Below are 21536 nucleotides of genomic sequence, written 5' to 3' on the forward strand. Positions count from 1 at the left end.
TGGGTTTACAAGTGACAATCACCATGACAAAGGGTTGATGTTCTCGGCTGAGGCAAACAAGTCACAGAATCCCAGAATATACTGAGTTGGAAGGAACTCACAAGGATCATCCAGTCCAACCCTGGCCCTGCCCAGGCCCATCCCCAAGAGTCACCCCCTGTGCCCCAGAGGATCAGCCAAACCCTCCTGGAGCTCTGGCAGCCTTGGGGCTGTGCCCACTGCCCTGGGGAGCCTGGGCAGTGCCCAAACAACCTCTGGGGGAAGAACCTTTGGCTGAGATCCAACCTGAGCCTGCCCTGACACAGCTCCAGCCATTCCCTTGAGTCTTGTCCCTGGTCCCCACAGAGAAGTGAAGCCTCCCCTGTGTCTGCTGTAAGTTGTTCATATGGAGGTTGCAGACCGAGGTTGTTTCCAAATGCCCTCTTGGGATGTTCAGGTGGCAAAAAACTTCAGTGTTAAAGCTGCTTGTTGATGTATCTTGATGTCTCTGGACATTCATGTCCCAACTTGGCTCATCTCTGTTTAGAGACCACAACATGGGCTGCAGGATGGACACTGGGACTGCCTAAATGAGATCATGGGCAATAACTTGATGACTGAACTTAAACTAAAGCAAGAACAGGAAATCTTAAGATAATCAATTGATAGTCAGATGTAAAAATACTCCCAGAGCTTGTACTCCCAGGCTGTGTCAGAAATAGGATGTTAGGCTTGATGAAATCTCATCTGACCCAGCATAGTAATTTTTATCTTATAATTGTTATGTTTTATCATAACAGAGCAATGTTTATCTGAGTGGCTTTTGCATCAGCTGTCCCAGCACAGATCCTGCTTTTTGCTGACACCATGTCCCATTTAGAGACTCACAGCAGTTTAAAACATTCACTGATCTTAACTTGTTAACTCTTTCCCGAAGCAGAAATGGTCTGAAGCTTCTTTGAACCACAAACTGACTTATCTGCTCTGCATAGAGTAGGTTTGTGAAGAAGATAAAAGCCAAGAGAATGTGGTTAACGCTGTTCCCAGTTCATTTTCTGGGGTTAGAGGAACTGAAACTGAGTTGTGCTGATAGGTAAAAAATACTAAAATGTGGCTAATGACACTCCAGTGCCCCAGGAATTTCTCATGGCTAAATGTCACATTTCAGAGAACATGAATCTATAGAGATTTCAGTGTTTAAATACAGTAAATACTTTGAGCATATAAAAAATGCTTCTAATAGCATTTTGTCATTTCTACAGACAATAATAACTTTTGATTGGTTTTGGTGGTCTTTTTTTTTAAAATTGTAATGAAAGTTTGGATGTCTTCTGTAAGAAATAACAGTTATATTACTGATACCTGAATACATTTGGGTAGTAATAATTCATTGCTCAAAAATTTGTATTTCTCCAGTTGGCAATTAATCCTGCAGATCTTTTCTAACCTAAATGATGCTACAGAGTAAAGCCAAAGGCACTACGGGATTTATCTGCCCTTCTGTATATGTATGAAGGAGGCACATCCCTCTTTGAATGAGAGGAATCCACTATAGACTTAAAAATAGCAGGGAAGAGTATTTTAGTATTTCAATGAATATCTATTAAAATCCATTTAGGAATTTGACATTTAGATTTTTCATCATGTCAGCCTTCACTGAAACTTGTTAAAATGTTTGATTTGAAGCACCATGTCTAGGAAATGTACATTCCCAAAGTATTTCATATACAGTGATCTAGTCACCCATAACCTTCTCTTTGATAACCAAAGTTAGTTCTGGGTTACACTCTGTGGTGGTATAAAGGAGAGTTCATAGGTGTGTTGTGATGTGATGCTTTCCTCCAGCCCTGTCCAGGGCTTCAGCCCTCTGGCTGGTGAAGGAGGAAATGTGTACAGGTGTGTTTCCCTTTCCCCACTTTACATGGAACAAGATTTCTGTCTGGTTTTTGATTTCTGAAACCTTCCAAAATACTTCTGAGAAACAAAACACGGGGAAGAGGGACTGTCACACAAACAATGATGAGTTGTGAGGGATATTGGTGACGAGACTTTGAGAGACAGTGACCTAAACACAAGACTTCTTGAGTATTTATCAGGACACCTTTTACTAGAAATAAAATACCTCCTGCAAAGGCCAGTGGTACTCTCTGTATTATACTAATATTCATAGAATCAGAGAAACATTAAGGCTGGAGAAGATCATTGAGTCCACCTGGTCACCCAGCACTGTCAGGTCCACCACTAAACCACGTCCCCAGACACCACATCTACATGTTTTTTGAACACTTCCAGGGATGAGGACTCCATTGCTTCCTTGGGCAACCTGTTCCAGTACTGGACAACCATGAAGAAATTTTCCCAATATCCAAGCTAAATCTCCCCTGGCACAGCTGGAGGCCGTTCCCTCTCCTCCTGTCCCTCATTCCCTGGGAGCAGAGCCTGACCCCCCCAGCTCCCCCCTCCTGTCAGGGGGTTGCAGAGCCAGAAGGTCCCTCCTGAGCCTCCTTTGCTCCAGGCTGAGCCCCCCCAGCTCCCTCAGCCCCTCCTGCTGCTCCAGCCCCTTCCCAGCTCCGTTCCCTTGTCTGGAAACACTCCAGCCCCTCAATGTCTGTCTTCTCCTGAGGGGCCCAGAACTGCCCCCAGGACTGAGGGGCCTCAGCAGTGCCAGCACAGGGACGGGCCCTGCCCTGATCCTGTGACACACCATGGCTGGGACAAGCTGGGGCCAGGGGGGTATTTACACATCACACAGGATCCCAGAATATGTCAAGTTGGCAGGGACCCACAAGGATCATCCAGTCCAACCCCTGGCCCTGCACAGGCCTGTCCCCAAGAGTCACCCCCTGTGCCCCAGAGGATCATCCAAACCCTCCTGGAGCTCTGGCAGCCTTGGGGCTGTGCCCACTGCCCTGGGGAGCCTGGGCAGTGCCCAACCACCCTCTGGGGAAGAACCTTTGCCTGAGACCCAACCTGAGCCTGCCCTGGCACAGCTCCAGCCATTCCCTGGCTGCTGTCCCTGGTCCCCCCAGAGCAGAGCTCAGTCCCTGCCCCTCCTCTGCCCCAGCTGTCGGAGAGACCGAATCTGTGGAATGTGTTATGAATCCAATAGCTCGGGGGGGTTGCATGCCATGCTGTTGTGTTCCCCCTGCCCCTCTGCAGGATTGCCCAGAAGCAGTGCTGTGTGTCCACGGTGCGGGAGAACAGCTGCCTGGCCGGGATGGTCGCTGCCAAGGAGGGCGACACGTGCGGCCCCGAGGACGGTGACCCCTGCACGGGGTCATCCTACAAGGTGAGCTGCTCTGCTGCTTCTGCAGGTTTTGTTCCCAGCATGAGGTGTCCTCATTGCCTGCATTTAGCAGGAAATGTTTCATGCATTATTATGGAGCACAGAAAAGATAAGGTTGCAGGAATGTAACAGGGACATTAGGGACATTAGGTTGTTTGCATTAAGGTTTACAACCCCTTTTAAAATTTTACAGTAATGTTGTTTTGAATTCTTTCCATCTCCATTCTGTAGACTTAACTGGCTGTATTACTTTTGCTTCCTCACTTTGGAAGTAGCTGAAAAGTCCGTTTTAGTTTCTATATCTATTGTGTGAAAGAATTTAGAAAATGATGGGGCAAAACTTAATTGAAGATATAATGCAAAACCCATTACTGGACAGTTTACTTGGCCCCAATGTTGAATTGTGACCCCATTTTTCAGTTAAACACAATGATGGACTAGAGGAGCAAGCGTTTAGATGGTGATGGAAGCTTTTGCTCATAAATAAAGGCAGCCCATTAACCGACACTGCAAATCACAAACCCTGAGCCACAGCCCCCACTTGGATAAATGAGATTTGCTTTATGAGAGTCACTGGAGCCCAACCAATTTAAACCAGTTTGAAGATTCAGCAGCTTGCTTGCTCACTTGTCTTGTTTCCACCAGAAGGGTGCATTCTGGAATTCGTTTCCCTCTGATAATAATGTCCAGGGCTAGAGCTGAGCTTAAATGCAGCTTCCGTCATCTCAGCAGGAACCTGATTAGTTCTGTCTGTCCTGGTACATCCGTGATTCTCCCAGATAATTGTTCACTGGGGAGGCAAAATCCATGGCCATCTACTGGGGAGTTTGAAGTTTAATTAGCTATACCAATTTCTCATTTTCAAAACTACTGTTTATTCGGGTCTGCAGTGTATCAGTAGAGTAAAAAGAGAATTTGTGCATTTGGGAGAAGACATTAATGTTTGAAATGGGAGAGAATTGTTATTCTTAGGTTTTCCCCAGGGGTTGTTTGCATGCCAGGCAGAGCCCAAGCTGTAGAGTAAGTCTGATTACACAGTCATTCCTCAGGAAGAGGTGGAGAGGGATAACTCCCTCATTCCTGTCTGAATTGAAACACGGGACAAAATACTTTTGTGGAATGGTTCCTCATGCCAGTTCCAGTGGGATGTTTTCCTTCAAGAGAAACCATTTGAAATGGTAAAATTACTGAAGGAACAGCTTTGCTCACCTATTTAGCCCATTCAGCTCTTCAGTCATTGCAGCTACTGCTTGAAAAAAAAGAATTTAAATCAATAAACATCAAGACTGTTGAGACTTCGTGTTTCTTTTGTATTACAATATGTACTATTGTAATAGAAAATAATCAAACTTTATATAATCAAACATACAAAGGTTTGTAATGCTTTGTATCACAAGAAAGGTTTTCTCATTTTATACAAAAAATACATGCTTAGGGATTTTTTCCTAGAGGATGGAGATACCACCATAGCAAATCCAGTTATGCTGGATTCCAGCAAAGATAGTTGTGAGAGGAACATAGAAAGGTGTGAACCACAGAATGGTTCTCAAGGTATGTTTCTCAACTGGAAGGTTAAAATAGTTGCATTTTCTATTAAATCAGCCGTAGAATTCCTGTGGAGTTCAGAAAGTAGTTGATAGAAGATCAAGGCATTCAAGTTTTTGCATTGTAGAAGGAACTTTTCAGCGAACAAGTTTTTCCACTGGAAAATGAGACTGTTTTGTTCACCTGGAAAATATGTGAACCTAAAGGTGTCTGACTGATTTAACACTCCCTATCACACCTGCACATGGGATAAATTGGGAATCAAACTATGACTGAAAGAAGCCAGGTTCTTCAAGGCAAATATTACGTATTTTATAGTATTTCGGTAAAAACACGTACTACCCTGAACTTCTGTTTGGCATATTGAAGCTGAAAAAAAATGGAGACAAAATTTAAAAAAATTACAGAAAATAGGATTTTCTTTCCATAAAATTTTGAATTTGAGGATTCTGGATTTGGGGAGGAAGGAAACAGGAATTTTCCCTTTTCTAGCACGACCACAATCCATTATAGCTAGGTTGGGTTTTTTTTAATACTTCTTTTGGAAAGATGATTTAGCTATTCAGTGTCCAAAATAATTCATCTTCCTCAGGACCTGTACTGTAAATTTTTCACAAACATGTATTTGAGCACGTAAAGGCAACTCCTTCTGGCTGTGCATATTTGCAAACGTGAGTAACGTCTGCTAGTTATGATATTTGGGGATTTTTCGGGTTAGGAAGCAGGGACATAAACTATGAGCTGTAGCCATAAGTATTGGCTGAACATGCAACGCTGTGTATTGTGTGTGAAATGCTCAAGAAACCCCAAAGCTGCAGCATTTGAGTCTTGAAAAAAGTGACTTTGTGGAGGAGTTTCTGCAGATTGAGCTGTCAGTGGATGAGTTTCCCATTTCCCTACGGGAGACAGGCTCTGATTTAATGGGAATGCCCCCCTGGGATTGCTAATCATGAAACATGATTCCTTCCCATTTCCATGCTCATCCAACCTTCTCTTACTTGCCCTCCTCAGGTGAGGGATCTCCCTCCTGGGAAGTGGGAGCTGAGTTCAATTTGCTGCTTCTCCAGCCTTGGACTTTCTGTTGGCAGAGCTCACTGGTGCCAGCTCAAATATTCCCTTCTTTTCTGTGTCTGATCCTTTGCATTGGCTGAATATTTGGATAGACTGAAATCACCTCTCTGGGTTCAGAGAGGCTGTTTTAGTGCAGCTGCAAACTATGAGTTACTGGAGTGGATGATTATCAGAGGAGTTGCAGAGGGAAAGATTTTATAACTAATCTGACAGTTTAATGTGTATATATATATATAAAATTAAAATATATAAAAATATATTAAAATATATAAATATAAGAGGACATTTTAAATCTAAATCCAGACAAGCATCTTCAATTCCCACACGACCCCTGCTGTCTCTGCAGCAGAGACTCCCAGCTCCTCACCTTCCCTGCTGGGTTAGGTGTCCTCTCTGCATGCACAGTATAATCTTTTTGAATTTGATATCATTTGTCTGATGTGGGTTTGTGGCCTGACTGTGCAGTGGGTCTGTAAGGGACTCAGTAAAGCACCACACAGGTTTTGTCTGCCACCTGCAGCAGAGCAAACTGCAAGAGGTGGGAGGCCCCATTGCATCAACCTGTCAGCAAAGCTGCTGCTGCTTGGATGCTCTCAGGAAGGAAAAGGAAGGCAAAGAGCTCAGGAAGTGCACCCTGGCCTTCCTCCAGCCACTGTCTCAGCAGGATGTGCCCAGCACAGTCGGGTAATTAAAGGTCACAGCAGGTTTGCAGGGCAGTGATGCAGAGAGAAAGAGTCTTTCCTGACACCCTGACAGGGCTCAGGTGCTGCTGATCCTCCTGTCCGTGCAGGCTCTTTCCAATTCCTGTCACACTGTGTCCAACAACTGACCATTTCTTGAGCTCTAATGCTAAGAGGTGTAGATCTATGTTGTTTTCTTTATGATTTTTATTCATACCACACACAAGCAATGGCTGTGCAAGAGCTGGGAGGAGCTGGTCTGTGGCACCACTCCTTCCTTGCACGTGGAGCTGCTGAAATCCCTGGCACAGCCAGACTTTGTGTTTACTGGGGCTGCAGTTGACCCCTCTGTGCAGAATGGCAAAAACAAGCACAAGTAAAGCTTTGATGTTTGCAACTGTCTAAACCCAAAGTGCTTTTCCAGATGCTGAGGGAAGTGCAGATCAGTTCCAGATGTGTGGGGGCTCATCCCTGAAGCTGTATTAAATCACAGAATCAGAGAATTGTTAAGGTTGGAAAAGCCCTCTAAGATCACCAGGTCCAACCATGAACCCAGCACCACCATGTTCACCATCAAACCATGTCCTCAAGCACCACATCCACGTGTTTTGAACACTTCCAGGGTTGGTGACTCCACCACTGCCCTGGCAGCCCGTGCCAGTGCTCCCAGATCCTTGTTCCTGACAGTGCCCTTCCCTTGCAGCAATGCTGTGACTGCTGCAATCTGGGCCTGAGACTGAGGAGTGAGGGCAAAACCTGCGAGTCCAACATCAACCTGGGCTACCCCTGCAGCCATGTGATGCTGTCCTGCTGTGAGGGGGGGGACCACTTCATCCATCCAGAAATCAAAAGGCATCCTGAGCCTCTGCCAACAGTGACACCTGAGAAGGGTAAGTGCCCATTTGTCATCTGGAGACATCGCAGACAAGGTCTGTGTGTCACAAGGTCATACAGGGAGCTGCTGGAAGGAGTAGTGTGAACAGTTGCTTTGCCTCTCAGATCAAGTATAGACTTGTTCTTAAAACACTTTTTAAAAAGCAAAGAATATGTGGATGTTTCTGATCCTTAAACAGACCTTCTTGAGCAGTTTGGTGTTTTGTTTGGTTTTCCCCCCTGAGTCACACAGTCCAGAGGCCTCCACCAGCCCTCCATAAGGAGCAAACTGAAGGTGTGTTTTAGCAGGAGCAATCCTGCAGGATTCTGTATAAAGCAAAGGATGACTTTTGTCCACTCAAAGTAATCCCATGGACTGTGATATCAATGAAACATCCTGGGAGTAGATTTTCATACAGAATGGCAGCTTTCTCACAGCACACTCTGGAACAGACCCAGAGCACTGCAAGTGTGTTTTCACACTTTAAACATATAAACATAGTGATACTGCAGAGCTGAGGCAAATCCTGCAGCCAGAGAGGCCTGACAGAGGGAACGTGGCAAATCTGGAGCTTGGACAGCCATGAGGCTCAGCCCAAGATCACGTTCTCTCTGGCATCACTCTGTACCCACCTGTCACACGAGTTTCATGGTAACCTCCTGCATATGTGAGGGTACAATTTTGGTCTCTGTTCTCATTAACTAAATGTGTATTTTCTCTCACCAACAAGGGAAAAGGTTTATTTAAGAAAAACTGGCTGAGAAACTCGCTGAACAATTCATTTTGGTGTCACAGAAAGTCTTGTCAGACTTGGTTGGGGATGGAAAAGGATTGCGTTCAAAAGCAGTGGATAGGGCAGCCATGTCACTGCTCAGTGGCTCCCAGGCTGTTGGTGATGCTGGTACAGAAGGAGCCAATAAATTGTGGTGTTGAGAAGAGTTTCCAAACGAACTGGGTGCGTTTTTCTCCTGAAATTTGAAATTCAGTGTGGTTCTTTGATGGGGCCGATTTCAGATGAGGCTTCAGTGTGATACCTTAGTTCAAATACAAATAGCAAGGGTGTTGGCAGTCAGTGTGAAAGGGGAGCTTGTGACCTCCTAGGGTCTCCCTCTTTCTCAGTGGCTCCTGTAAAATGTCTGTCCTTCCAGCTTTACAGAGGGAGAAGGTGGACCTTCAGCACAGTGGTGTTATTCCAGGATGGGTTCATTTGCTCTATCCTTGGAGTAACTGTTTTGGGTAGCTCTGCCTTTATTTGGAGTTTGTGTGACCAAACACCCCATTCTGTCCAGTCCCACTGCAAAAACACCCATCAGAGGACCAACAGGTGCTGTTCTGTTGTAGTTTCAGAGAGGGAAGATCACAATGAAGCTCTGTCCATCAGCAGTGAAGCTGAACTGTCAAACAGCCTGCCTGGAGATGACCTGGATGAGTGTCTCCTCTATGGTGGGGAGCTCTGCCAGCATTTGTGCATCAACACCGTGGGCTCCTACAAGTGCTCGTGTTTCCCAGATTTCACCTTGCAGGATGATGGGACCAGCTGCTCTCCAGGTGAGATGGGCAGGGAACACCAGGAGTGGCAATATCTTTGTGTCACCTGCATTGCTCTTCTAAGCTTTTCTTTAGTTTCTCTTTGGTTTCCGTGAGGTTATTTTTGGGTGTTGATGCATGGACATGTTCTGTAGAAATCGTAAAATATAAAGAAAAATAATAATTTAGGAAACTTAATTATACCGTATTTCTGTGTTTTGGTGGTGTGAGCTCAGGGTGGTATCTCACATGTTCAAATTAAGAGTGTTTGCACTTTTCAGAGGAGGATTTCTAAAGGTTTTTAATGAATTATCTTTTCTTCTCAGAGAAATTTTGTATTTCACAGTTAGGTTTCCTTTAGATAAACTTAACTCAGTTCAGACAGAATCAGCATTGCTTCCTGAGCTTTGATTTTTATCTAAAATCATTAACATCTTTCAATGATAACAAACTCTAAATTTATCTAGTGTAGTGGAAGTCTGGAAAAGAAAGTCTATTATATTGTAATTGTTTTGATTTCTGCAGTTCTCCAGTGGCAGGATTTCAAATCAGATAACCCGAAAAGTTGAAACCTTATATTAGTTACAAGTGCTTTCAGTTATTTAATGAGCAAAACCAGTGTTTCCATCCAATGACAGAATCCCTTAGGCTTCCCAACTCTCTGCCCAAGCCAAACAATGAGCATTTATGTCATCCTTCTCAACGTGGTGTTACATCAGTGATGTCTTTGACTGTTCCTGTGGCAGCTGTCTGCTCTGTTGTTTGAATTAAAGTTCTGGGGAAGGAACCTAATCCAAAAGGGGCAAAAGAAAAGGTTCTTATTTTAGCACTGCAAAATTTGGCTCACCTGGAGCGTGTGTGTGCTTTTGTTTGGCTTTGCTTTGCCTCTCCCCCCACCAGCTGGGCTGAAGTGCAGATTTGGGTGAAGACATCCTGTTATGCTGTCAGTGTTCTTGCAGATCTGCAGGACTGTGGTGCCTGTGGCTGTGCCAAGAAGTGTGGAGGGGTTTGCAGAGCTCAGCTGGGGTAGAAACTTGTGATGAGGGGAGAGGACTGTGTGTGGGACACCTGAGATGGATGGGAGGAACAAGGGAGGAAGGGTTGGTCATTGCTGGGTCATTCCTGGGTCAAATTAAGGGCAGGTTTGGGTTGGATCTCAGGCAAAGGTTCTTCCCCCAGAGGCTGGTTGGGCACTGCCCAGGCTCCCCAGGGCAGTGGGCACAGCCCCAAGGCTGCCAGAGCTCCAGGAGGGTTTGGCTGATCCTCTGGGGCACAGGGGGGACTCTTGGGGATGGGCCTGTGCAGGGCCAGGGTTGGACTGGATGATCCTTGTGGGTCCCTTCCAACTCAGCACATTCTGGGATTCTGTGACTCTGAACCTCACTGGTTACACTTGGCTAAACCACATGTGCTCTGCCTGGCCTTTTATTTCTCGTTTGTCCTCTGTGTGTGTGCCCATCTCTGGCATTTCTGGGGAAATCACTCAGGCTGTGCCACAAGCAGGTGATTTTGTTTGTCTCTGTGCCACAGCCCGTTGTATGCCTGTGATGACTTTGGTTTTTTTTCATGAAATCACTCTTCCCATACCCCAAACCTGCACTGCAATCACCCTTAGTCATTTAATGTTGTCACTGTTTGGTGGCTCACACTTTGCTCTGGGTGACACTTGAACTTGAGTCAGCGGGAACAGGACACCCCCCTCTTATGGAAGAATTCAGCCTTATGGATTTAGGCTTCTGTTTTGGTGATATTGATAAACTGGATTACTCTTATTGATGTGTCAGAGCTCTTTTTTTTCCTGATACCTTTAATATTACTGTCTGATGGAAATCTTAATGACAGACAGCAGCTGTCATGTTTTCCCCTTGGCTGTACAAAAGCTGTTCCAAAGTATCCTGTGCTTATAAAGGTGAGTGTCTGCTGTTCATCTGTGTTGAAATAGGATGGACAGAATAAGGTCAAAGGCTTGTTTGGGGGTTGGATTTCTTTTCCATCAAACACTGAATGGAGGACAGCCACTGTATTTACAATATAGCAGAGATTTTTAAAAATAAAATTATCACTTTCTGGTTTATTGAGATGTTGCAATATTTTACTCCACAGAGGTTGTTTTCAGCCAGGCTCCCTGATCTGTAATCCGTGATGATGTTTCCTCCTCCAGACATGATGGGGTGGGATGGATGGGACCAGGCCCCTTGCCATGTGGAGTGGGGATGGTGCTGTCCCTGATCCTCTCGGCCTCCCTTGCCTTACAGATCCTGACAGGGCACAGGTGACAAGGCTGGAAGCTGAAGCCACCATCCCTCCAGTAGCCTCTCCCTCTCAGCCCATTCTGGTGGTGTCCTTGCAGGAGGAGCAGGACCAGTGTAAAGGTATGCTGGAGGTGGGAACTACTCATGCAGGGAGTGAGGAATGTCTGGAGATGGAATAAAATTCCACTCATCCCTCCCCCAGTCTGATCTCAACACACATCCCTAATTTGTTACCTCTGGCACAAGGCTGAGGAATTGTCAGGGGAATTCCTGAGGAAGGAATTTGGGGCTACACTCTACCTTCAGTGTCATTACCCCCATGGGTGTGAGGGGAGCAGCAGCACGTGGCAGCAGTGCAGGGAGGGTGGCACGGGGGGGTTGGATGCCAGGGGAGGGCTGTCAGCAGTGATTAGGGCTGTTGGACACGTTGTTTACAGACTGCAGTCCCTGTTGCCTAAGCTGGGGTGGTTTTTGGGACCTGGAGGTGTGTAACTGCAGCTGATCCGTGCCGTGGGTGCTGATGTGATTTGTAATTGTGCCTCGTGCAGATAACGGGCCCTGCAAGCACCTCTGCAACGTGGTGGAAGGAGAGGCCGTGTGCTCCTGCCTGGCTGGGTACACCCTCATGGCTGATGGGGTGTCCTGTGAAGGTAAGTGCTCACCACAGAGAGGGGGTTTTATCTCTCACCCCCCTGGGTGTCCCTCTAAGGGTTCCTCGCTGTCGGTGCTGTGAATTGCAGTGGCAGTGCAGAGACCACTTGGCAGAAGGAATCCCAGATCTGCTCCACAGATAACTCCTGAAGCACAGTGTGCTGCTACCTGAGGACTTCAGGTGAAGGCAAGCCTGGATTTGTGCTCTTTTCCTCTGACATTCCAGGCTTTTCTTCAACCCTCTTGGTTTCTCTTCCCACTGCCATTCCTGCCCAGGGCCTGTCTGCACAGCTATGGACACGCAGCTTTTCTTTCTGGAGCAGTGAGCAGGACAGAGGCAGGTTTGCTGTCCTGGGGGGGGGGGGAGCCCCAGAGCCACAGCTCTGCCCGACATCTGCTTTGTTGGGGTTTATTTCCTCTTGCCTTGAAAACCTGAACTCAGGGAGGCTCCACAGCCATGGGAGCTGGTCCAGCTCCAGTTGTTCCACTTGACACTGGAGCTCAGCCTTGCACAGTGATGAGCAGTGAATTCCAAAGCTGCACCATGACCATTCACATGACAGACATTTTAAGTGGACATGCTGGAGTAGTGACAAGGGATATGTTTGGCCAGGGAAGATTTGGGGGTCAGAAGCAATGCCCTGTGGCATAGCTTAATTATAAATCTCTAAGTATGGGAGCAGTGACAATAAATGCAGGGAGAAGCTTCCGATGCTCAGAATTGCTCACAAATGATCCACATCCCTCTTAATCTCAGGTCTTATTGAATTACAAATCATTTTCATGAAATTCTGGACAGTCTGTGAAGAAAATGGGATTTTAATATCACCAGATGAAATATTCACAGTGCAGTGCTTACTGAAGTGTGGTGGAAGCTAATTTGATTAATTAATGTCAGAATCAAAAGGGGCATTTCAAGGCAATCGTTTTCCTACAGGAAATGAAAAAATTTATAAATGTCAGTGGAAGCAGTGAGTTTAAATTGTAGCAAGGGCCATTTCTAATCTAAATTACAGCAAGGATTTGATGGTAGGGGTGCACTGGAACAGTGTGCACTGGCTCTGTGGGACTGCCTGCCTGGTTCCAAGGATGTTTCTTTCTGGCATGACAAAAGTGTTGGGGTGTGAGCAAGGACTAGATGATCTCCGAGGGTTTATTCCTTATTCCAGCCCTATTTTCAGTGTAACACTGCATTTATTACAGCGTGGTGCTGATGTGGAAGCTCCAGCACACTTCATTCAGACATCTCCAGCGCGAAAGAACTGTTGTTTCATTTCAGCAATTGTTCTAATAGAACTCTGTTTTTCCCTTTTGGCTGCCTCGTGCTGGTGTAGATTTGGATGAGTGCCTCACAGGTGCTTGTTCCAGCGGACAATTATGTGAGAACACACTGGGATCATTCTCCTGTGTCAGCCACAGTGGGATGTGTGCAGAGGGCTTTATTCTCAACAGGCATAGGAAATGTGTTGGTAAGACGAGAGGTCTCAGCCCTTCACCACAACATCATAATGCTCCATGCTCTGCAATGCATTTAAACCATTTGTGCTCCAAGGCCATCCTTGCATATGACATTTCAATCCCAGTTAGTGGAAACACATGTGCACCATTTGCTCAGCCACTCCACCTCATGAGTCCTGTGCTGTTTGGCTCCTTCCCCAGCGATACATCCTTGGGTTACAGATAACTCTGTGCACAGCCAGGGGTGTGATGACCACAGCAGCACTGATAAATCCTCCAAAAAACAGAGAATTGATCTCTCTGGACACTGTCAATGCTTCCCAGGCACCGTGGAGCAACCAAACTCCAGAAACACAGCTCAAGGGATCTGCGTGAGGCCGGGCAGTGGAAAAGATCCATTCCAAAGGGATGGGATTCTAAACTTCACATCAGTCCTTTGTTGATTCTGGCACAGATTTCTTTGTGTAAAAGTCAGAGATGCATTGTGATTCTGCTGTATCATCCCTGCTGTTTGAGTCCATCTGAGAAACCAGTCGATCTTTACAAGTGTATTTACGAGGATTTAATTTTTTCCCAGCAGCCAAGGCCTGAGCTTATGAAATACTTTCTCTTTTGGGCACTTTTCTAGAGGCTGGTTTAGGAGGCACCTGAGCTGCAGCAGTGCTGCCTGGAAAAACAGAGCACCTGGAGACCTCAAGTCATTTCTGGAAGCAGCAGTGCCTGTGACTATAATGTCATGTGTGGATGCATGTGCCTTCTTCCAGCCCTGTCCTCCTCCCTACGTTTAGAACATTGTTTTTCTGACCATAGCAGCTTTGGTTTTGTTCTGTCTTTAAAGCTCTATGACCTCATCTTACTAATGAGCACCATGTGGCCTGGGGGCATGAGCAGGAAAATTTTCTGCAGTGTCAGGGTCTGGAGAAGAAATGTGATTTACCACCTTCTGGGTTTTCCTTAACTAGCCAAAACTGCATTTTTAATTCTTTTATTATTATTATTAATATTTATTTTGAAATCAGAGATACTGGTAAGTGTGGAAAACTAATGAAATGATTTAGTTTAAATGAAATGGCTGAGAGCACAGCACTGGAAGGCAGGAGGCCTTTCAGAGGCAGAATCAGGCTGTGAGCTGGAGGGTGGAGCTGGAGTTGCCCATGGTGTGTGTTCTGCTGCATCCACCAGGTGAGCAGCTGCAGAACTGCCCCTCCTTGTGTTCTGCTTCTGTCTTGCCACTTAATTCCCTGATGTTTTCCTAGGACTTTGCAGGAAGGATAGATCTGTCCTTTTCCACAGCCTTTTGAAACTAAACCAGTGCATGTGTGTCTGCAGCTTTGGCAGGAGCTGCTGTGGCAGGTGCCAAGTGCTTCCCTTTATTCACTTTCTTCCTCTCTCCCATGACATTATGATAGAGGTTTATTATGACTGATATAAGATAAACCTCAGGCACTGCTAATGAAAGGAAAGACATAGCTCTCATTTGTGAAGCTGAAGGACCTTTTTCTCCCTCACTAAATACCAAACCTCTGTGTTCCTCTAATGCAAGTGTGTTTTTACAGATATCCGTTTAAATAATCCAGAAAACTTGGAAATTTCTCTTCCTTCTTTTTGAACAGATCCACCCTGTGTGCTCCCTGCTGGTATCCAGCTCTGCTCTGAGGGTGATGCCAGGAGAACATTTGCAGTATTGAACATTTTTTCCTACTTTTCTAGTCCAAGGGGAAAGCCACAAGCACACTGTGGTTTGGGTTCTGTTCACTGTCTCGTTCTGAGATGTCCTTTTCCAGCCTCACTGCCTTTGTGCCACACCTCGAGCTGTCTCAGCACCACGAGGAAACCTTTGGTGGTGTGTTTGCAGAATCCCCTTGGTTTAATGATGTTACTCTTTGCATATTTTAGGGACGGGGAGGAACAATCTGTGCACAGCAACAAACCAGCTGCTAACCTTTTATCTGTCGAATTTCCTTTAGTCAAACTGTGGAATTCCAGATATCCAGGATTCCTGAAAGCCAACCATGCACAGTGAAGAGTCACCAGCTGTTTAAATAGCTCCCACACCCCACCTTTGTGTCACTTTGAGAGCAGATAATGAAATGTCTGCAGGCTGGAAAGCTCCATGTTCCCCAGAGATAAGAGCCAGGCTGGATGTTGTTAGTGGGAATTGCTTTTCCTGGTGGCTTTCAGGCAGAGTCATTACCACCACCCACTTACACAGTGACTATTTTACTCCTTTCTTTGCTACTCCCATCTCAGTTTCCCCTCCTGACAGGAGGAGCAGTGAGTGGCCACGTTATCCCTGAACTTTAGGGCTCTGCTTAAGCACAAGATGTGTGTTGCAAAATAACCACATGCCTAAATTACACAGATATATCCTATAAAACAAATAGAGCTGAAGCAATTTGAAGAGGAAAAAAAATAAGGGTAAACTACAGAGGCAGGACAAGAAAAGCCTCCATTTCACATTTTTATAGAAAGGCCGTAAAAATTCATTTTTAATGTCAAAGTACGTATTGAAACAAATAGCAGGAGGTAAATGTTGATATTCCTTATGCCAGCAACAGATGGGTCAGGGATCCTGGGTATGGTGCTGTTTGCATCCACAATTCCTGGGAAAAAAGGAGATATTCCATGATTACATTTCATCCTGTGTTTTGCTGACATAAAATGAGGAGTTAATAAAGTCACTGCCACACACATGACTGTGGAGATTTCTTCAAATTAACCTTGTGACTTGTTTTTAATATAGTACTGAAGTATTTTTCCTCTTATTCCTGTTTTTTTTAGTAAATATCATCTTACCCTACCTCACAGTCTTAATTGGGTTGGATGAAGACTACAGCTGGTGCAGTGTTGGAATTAACTGTGTTCCAAACTGCAAACAGAACTCCTGTTATTCCTAGTGCTCTGTCAAGCATCTCACTGACTTGTTGGGTTGGCTTCCAGGATGGAAGAGGCACAGGTTATGGGCACTCTGGATTTTATGGAACATTTAGGAATTTAATTAGAAAAATGAATAAAAAAAGGCATATTTGTTTGATTAACTGGAAAGGAACTTTGGTGAGCTGGCAGCTGGTCTGATCTCAGAGATGGACGTTCATGCCCTGTCACTGGGCAGGGCTTTGCATGCCCAAGGCTCAAGTTTAAGCCTTGCACCTCAACCCAGTTCACAGTCCTTGGGCTTTGTCAGTGTATCCCATGTGCCCAAACCTTCCACTGAAAACAAAATTCTGGATGGAATCTGCCAGTTTCCATCATTTTAATTTCCTCAGATGTGTTCCAGCCAGTTCTGTGTGTTTTCTCCTGTACTCAGAAGTTTGAAAATTGAATCAAAAAATAGAGACAAAACATGGAACTGTATTAGATTTTTTTTTTCCCCTCTGTGAAAAAAACCTTCTTTGTCCCTGTTTAAAACCTGCTGGTCAGGTGGAATACTTCCTCCCTTCTTTGGCTGTATTTCTGGCAAGCACACTGTCCTCCTGGTGGCTGTTTTGACATGGTGCTGGACTGACTGAAGTTCTCAAGATGCAGTGTGGTGGTCAAAGTTTGTTTATATGAGAGGTCTTTTTCTGGTTTGCAAGAAAAGATAATCTCATATCTGTGGTACAACCAGTAGAGAGACTTGCAGTGTGTTGGGTGCTTTTAGGTGGATTATCCATAGCTGGTTTTCTCAACAATTAATTAATAAATCTCAAATTTATTTAAGAATGAATTCTAGTGAGGTGGGAAAGTTCTACCACAGCACCTGATATTCTTCTCCCAGCGTGAGGGATTTTTTGTTTGTGTGTTTTGAGTGTGGGTTTTTCCCCCCCCAAGATCACCCATGAGAATATTGCTCCTTGCTCTTCATCCTGATGTATAGAAACTGCACTGGGAGGACAGAACCCTATAGAAGCTTTGGGGCCCCTCTGTGGGAGCATCAAAGATCCTGTGGGACAGGCAGAAAGATCCAGGTGATGGTGGGGACCTTGCAGGGTTTCACCCAGCTGGCTTTGGGAAGCAGGTCCACAGCATGGAAAGAACAGCAATAACAAACAAAAGGAAAACACAAATAAATGAGAAGTGAAATGCCACCAAGTTCATGTTGTGGCCTTGCAGAGCTCAGTGCATGTCACCAGTTAGTCCATCAGGAACTGAAATTTCTTGGTGCCCCTGTTCATCTGTTTGGTAGAAAACAAGCTGAGATGTTTTGTAAGACAAAAAGCTTTTAAAAATGGCTCTTCCTGTTTTCGTGCTCCACGGAAGAAGTCATATATCTGATGTACTTATCTGAGAATGAGGTTCTACAGCCAAAATGAAAATCTGATTTAAACGATACTTGTTTTATTGTGTAGTATGAAAACAGCTTCATGCACAGAGCAGCCAGATGACTGGTAATGGCTCTGGTCACATTTGGCTTTTGTTAGCTCTGGAAATACTCCTGAGCTTTATATAGAGATGGGAACATGGGGGATTTTGTGGAGATTGGCAAGAAAGTTTCTCTTCCCAGTCTCTGCCCCTTTTTGTAACTTCTAGGTATTTGCTCATCATGCTGTTCCAGCTTTCATTATTAACATCAGCAAAACCTGGATTTGAGATGATTTCAGCCCAGCCTATCAAAGGTGTTTCATATTCCTTTCCTAATTGTCCTACACTCTGCAACCTTGTGTTTAAGTGATTTTTTTTTTAAAAAAAGAACTTTTCCCCTACTCCACCTGCTGAAATCAGATCTCTTTAAAGATTGAAATAGGAATTTGCAACTTGATTGAGCCCCCAGGGTTCCTCTCTCCCTGTGTTCTTGCTATCCAGTTCTAATGATGTGTTTCTTAGGAAATGGGTGTTTGGATTCCTCCCCCTCAGCAGAGCAGGCAGCTTCAGAACCCCTCTCTTGCAGCAGTTCCAGCCCAGCAGCTCCTGCCTGGCCTAGAGCAGCAGGACTGATAAATAGCCTGGGCTGTGAGAAGCTGGTGGGGAGCAAAAAGCATCAATCACTTCCTCATTCAGTTGTCCAGGGGGTTCCCACCCAGGAAATCCAGTAACCCAGTGGCTGATCATCAATCCTCTGCCCACCCTGCATTCAATCAGTTCTCTCCATCCCTGTCCTCAGTGCCTGCACCATCCATTTGGGAAGAGGGGAGGAGAAGGAAATCTCCATGGCATTTGTGTCTCTTCAGTTGCTCTGGAGACCTTGAGTCACTCATCACATCGCTGTAACAAAGCCTACACTGACTATCTTTTGGAAGAAATGGTTTCACTGGAGCTTTTGACTCCTTCCAAAAGAGCAGGAAGAGGGGGATCACTTGATGAAAGCGTGGCACTGATTGGTTTAACTCTTTGTTGCAGACATTAATGAGTGTGTGACAGAGAGACACACCTGCCAGCGCAGAGAGCACTGCGTCAACACCATGGGCTCCTTCAGGTGCCTGCAGGAGCTGACCTGCCAGCCAGGCTATGAGCTCAAGGATGGGGACTGTGTTGGTAAGACAAGTGTTTTTCAGCTGTTACAGGAAGGAAGGGAAAGGGATTGCAAAGGATTTTGTTGTTGCTGATCTGGGATATGAGGGTTGTAGCTACAAAAGGCATCGTGGAAGTGTTGGGCTCTGTAGGCCCCTTCTGTACATTCATTTATTTGAAATGGTTTCCAGTGATAAATTATTTAGAAAATGGGTGAAACCTTGTGAACTAGGATTTGCCCTGTTTTTAAGGCATTACGGAGAGAATTCCCTGATGGAGGAATTCCCCTTAACTCTGCCTGGCTCTGCTGTGCTCCGGAGGGGCTGGTGCTGTTTGCTGTTGGATCACAGCCAGGAGGGCTCACGGGCTGACAGCCCCAGCCTTCCTGTGTTCAGGAGGGCTGCCTGCACTTAGTTATGCTTGGAATGGCCGTGGGGTTAAGAAGTTACTCTGCATCCCCCCATCTTGGATCTGGAGGTGTCTAACAGGGCAGGCAACATCAGCCCTTGCAGCAGCAGCAGCTGTGCAGCTCAGGAGTGTGCAGGACACCCTGCCCTGCCTTCAGGGCACAGTCAGTGCTCTTTACTCCTAAATTTTCACCCAGTTCCCTGACAGCTGGAGTAAGAGATGCCCAAGGGAAGAGCTTAGCCTTTGAACCAGAACATTAGGCCATAAACCAGAAATTACCAGCAATCTCCCTGTCATAAGTAAAGCTTGGTTTGCTTAAAGAGGCTGTTTGTGTCTTGTTCAGTTGTCTCATTCTAGAGCATTTCTAACATTTATTACTAATCTAATTTACTTTCTAGTCTTAAAGTTAGATAATAGGGGATTGTAAGATTTACAAATTGTTTTAAAGTAGCCTGTAAATTCATGCCTTATAGGAAAGGCTAGAACTTCAGAAGTACCCTATGCAAAATTGCCTACAGATAACTATTGAATCTTATTTTATTAATGTGAGGTTTATGAAATACTCATTTTTCTTTGTCTCAGTCTGTAACTGTGGTAGGCAGAGTTATTAATATAGTGCCTTGTGAGGGACTGGTGATGTTCCCTCATGACCTTAACATTTAATGAGGAGTTGGAGTAGAAGGAGAAGTGCCAGCAGTTTTCCCCTTGTCTGCCTGGAGGAGTGGGGACTCTTCCACTGGGGACTTCCTTCCATTTGTCTTTATCTTCTAGTGAAGATATTCCTTGGGAACCACCATGTGTTAAAGCACCATTTGAAAATGTGCACAGGAGCTGAATGTTGAACATATTTATAGCTGAGTCTGCTCCAAGGTGGGATTTCTTCAGCTGGAAGATGGAAGCCACACCACTACACCACAGTGACTCAGCACAGAGTAGTTGGGTGTAAATTTATAAGTTCGAAACCTGCAGGAGGTGTTTTCAACGTCTCTAGAAAGCAAACACTGAGTTGGTGAACATAATTTGGGAAATAATTTCATATACTTAATAAAAAATGAGAAAGTTGTGGTGGGCTCTGGCTGCAGAATAAGAAAAAAAGCAAAATTTGCTACCAATACTACTGCCTCATTTAGATTTTTTCCACATAGTTTTACGAGCTGGGTAAGTGGGTTTTGTGTGTACATAAGTATATATATATAAATATATATATATATATACACCTGCATGACTGCATGTCTGTGTGTACACAGTGAAATCCCAGCCCTTCAAACAAGGTTACCTGTGAGAATCAAATTCAGAGGAGGCAGGTTTCTACATCCCTGAATTCCTGAGGTATATAAGGAATAAGAGCCCATTTTGCTTAGGAAAGGCTGTGGTACGTATTTTATTATGAGCACCTGATTTGTAGTTTTAATGTGGATCTTTAGGATTTTAAAACTGCAGGTATTTTGGTATTTGTGGGTTACAAGAGATGCTGCAAACGAGGCAGTAGGGACCTGAGTCAAATTTGCTGCAGGACCTGACAGATCCTGAAGCCTGTACTGAAGTGGATGTCCAAGAACAAACACACCTAAACCTCAGATTTCCCACTAGCAACATGTGTCTGGTTTAAATAGTGCCTCCTAATTTCCTTTCTGGAAGTTAGCTAGTCATGAAGATTGCTGAAAGTTAGAGCTCAACTAATCCCAGTTTGCTGTTCTGGTCTGATTAACAGATATTGATGAGTGTGAGAGAGGAACTCACAGCTGCAAAGTCAACTTTGTTTGTCAGAACACGGAAGGGTCCTTCTACTGTGAGTCAAAGCAGCGCTGCATGGATGGGTTTCTGCAAGATCCTGAGGGAAACTGTGTTGGTAGGTGTGACCAGAGTGTGTTTGTAACTCCTGGGCCTTCCAGCCTGTCCAAGGGGGGTGTATTGACCCTTGTATATGTGGTTTGCCTCAAACCCTGTTGTGAATTTAATGTAAACATTGCTGTCCTTTTAAAGTTATTGCATTTGAAAGTCTTCCCACAGCAGACCTTCATCGGCCTTATCTTTGGAGCACAAGGAACTGAAATGAAGGAAAAGAAGTGGCAGCTGGAAGAAAACAGGCTAGAAAGGTTAAATAGCATCTCTCACTATTCTAATTCATTTTTTTTCACCAGATATTAATGAATGCACGTCCCTCCCTGAGCCCTGTAAACCAGGATTCAACTGCATCAACACAGTTGGGTCTTACACCTGCCAGAGGAACATGCTGAGCTGCAGCAGAGGATACCACTCCAACGAGGAGGGCACCCGCTGCGTCGGTAAGGGGGGCTCGGGGTCAGAGGAAAAAGTACATTTCAGTTCTAAAAAGAGGCTTTGAGTTACCTCCAGATTCCCAGACGTGTCTGAGGAAT

At 45.1% G+C, this 21536-nt stretch overlaps 1 protein-coding gene across 1 annotated transcript in view; it reads left to right on the forward strand.

Annotated features, from left to right (window-relative positions):
• The window catches only part of FBLN2 (fibulin 2), a 112413-nt gene that overhangs the window by 78353 nt on the left and 12524 nt on the right, over positions 1 to 21536 (forward strand). Inside the window, exons 4-12 of the mRNA XM_039387881.1 lie at positions 3139 to 3268; positions 7265 to 7451; positions 8777 to 8983; positions 11218 to 11334; positions 11763 to 11864; positions 13200 to 13334; positions 18640 to 18774; positions 20870 to 21007; positions 21300 to 21443. Of these exons, the coding sequence (XP_039243815.1) occupies positions 3139 to 3268; positions 7265 to 7451; positions 8777 to 8983; positions 11218 to 11334; positions 11763 to 11864; positions 13200 to 13334; positions 18640 to 18774; positions 20870 to 21007; positions 21300 to 21443 (1295 nt within the window). The remainder of the gene's footprint in view (positions 1 to 3138; positions 3269 to 7264; positions 7452 to 8776; positions 8984 to 11217; positions 11335 to 11762; positions 11865 to 13199; positions 13335 to 18639; positions 18775 to 20869; positions 21008 to 21299; positions 21444 to 21536) is intronic.

The sequence above is a fragment of the Pipra filicauda genome, unplaced genomic scaffold (assembly GCF_003945595.2).
Source record: "Pipra filicauda isolate LSUMZ 115617 unplaced genomic scaffold, ASM394559v2 scaffold597_size247288_pilon, whole genome shotgun sequence".
Classification (NCBI taxonomy): domain Eukaryota; kingdom Metazoa; phylum Chordata; class Aves; order Passeriformes; family Pipridae; genus Pipra; species Pipra filicauda.